This window comes from Charadrius vociferus, unplaced genomic scaffold (genome assembly GCF_000708025.1).
Source record: "Charadrius vociferus isolate BGI_N301 unplaced genomic scaffold, ASM70802v2 scaffold51, whole genome shotgun sequence".
Taxonomy (NCBI): domain Eukaryota; kingdom Metazoa; phylum Chordata; class Aves; order Charadriiformes; family Charadriidae; genus Charadrius; species Charadrius vociferus.
The window spans coordinates 1,373,609-1,375,363 of NW_009646939.1; the positions used below are offsets into that span (position 1 = coordinate 1,373,609).

The following is a 1,755-nucleotide window of genomic DNA, read 5'->3' on the forward strand; positions in this document are numbered from 1 at the left end:
CTTCAAACTTGCAAAGAGACGTTTGATGTTGAGTGCTTTTGCAGTTTCTAGCAGCATCAAAATTAGAAGCTGAAGTGAGCAGAGAATATGTGAGCCAAAACAATTTCATGCACATAATAGCAGGTAACAATTATTGAGCAAAAACATAGGAGTATTTGATCCAAGATATCTTCAAGGACTCTTTTCTCTTTGAAGAATGGTAGGATTTGAAAACATAAAAGAAAAAAAAATTCTTGTCATCCTCTGAGTTTGATCTTGGTTCAACAGCTGGAAACCTTGCATCTCTCTTACACTGGTGGTATTGAATGGTTAGAATGAACATCTGCAAACACAACTATTCATAAAACACTTTGAAATGACGAAGCACGGAAGTTTACACTACTGTTAACGTTATTCCCCGTAATGCGTTTCTCAGGGGAGTAACTCTCATCTTTCATTGAATCAACATAATCTGGAGGTGGCTCAGCCAGACAGTTTATTCGTAAAGCCCTATCACCCTTGTGAGCCTTCAAGTTACTCTCAAGTTTACTGTAAAGTTCAAGGTCATTGTGTAAGAAGAAATATTCCTACACCCTAAAACATGGTTTGTCTGTGAAGACATATCTGACCAAACTCTTGTATGTGGATGTCACATAGCAGACAGTGGAAAACTCAAACACAGCTGGGAAGAACTTCCCCCACTGCAGCCAAAACACTAGCTTTTAACCAAATGAGAAATTTTTCATGGTGAATACTGAGCATGCAGGACAATGAAGACATTATTCATAAATAGCTTTCCTTAAAGCAAAGTGTGTTGTGAAAAAGCTACTGGGCTTTTGGGATACAGACTGAGGCTGCTTGACTACATCTTCTATGCACGTGTGTAGAACACCAATAGCTGACAAAACTCCCACGCCCCACTCCTTTTGGATTGAAGACTGTAACAATGCAAGGCACTGTAGTTAATTTAGGTGATAAGAAAAGATAACAGGCTTGTGCTTACCATCTTTTTGTACAGCACTGCCAGGTGTTTCACAGTATAAGCCAAGGAGGGATGATCTGGAGCCAGTGCTCTCCTCCGGATGTCTAAAGCTTTTTCATAGAGTTCCTCTGCTTTCTCATAGTGCTTCTTCTCATTGTACAGGGCTGCCAGATTGTTCAAAGACTGAGCACAGTCTGGGTGGTCGGGTCCCAGGACTCTCTCTCTCATTTCCAAGGAGCGCTTCAGGAAAAGCTCTGCTGTCCTGCAGAACACATTTGTTCAGCAATATTTTAAAACGGGTAACATCTGCACAGGCTGAAGTGCCTGTTTGAAACAGAACAAACTCAGCTTTGGAAACTGCACAGATACTGACATCTGGTAACGGGCTTTCCTCGGAATAAGCGAACGCCAGATAAGCAATTCATGTATGCAGTGAGGAACTATACCTCCCAGACACAGTCCTGCTGCGCAGGCTAACCATAAGAATGTACATAAGAGAGCTAGCTAATACATTTCTGTGCAGACTTGGAGCCCCCCTGTAAAGGACCAAAATGCCAGTCTAGCAGATTTCAGCAAACATTACACTACCCCAACAGTTGCTCTTTTCTTTAATTCAACCTAAATCTTCAGTTATGCAAGTAATCCTTCCTTATACAAAACATTCTACTGACTTCTGGGCAACTCCTCATAGCAGTCGCGTACTCCCATGGATAAAGCAGGTGTGGAATGCAAGATAAAGGTTCAGAACACACCATGCATTCTTCAAGTAACTTTAAAAATATAAAACATATTAC

General features: G+C 41.1%; 1 protein-coding gene across 1 annotated transcript in view; it reads right to left on the bottom strand.

The window, feature by feature from the left end:
- The window catches only part of NPHP3 (nephronophthisis 3 (adolescent)), a 27,255-nt gene that overhangs the window by 2,782 nt on the left and 22,718 nt on the right, over positions 1–1,755 (bottom strand). The window contains exon 25 of the mRNA XM_009895013.1: positions 983–1,223. Within this exon, the coding sequence (XP_009893315.1) occupies positions 983–1,223 (241 nt within the window). The remainder of the gene's footprint in view (positions 1–982; positions 1,224–1,755) is intronic.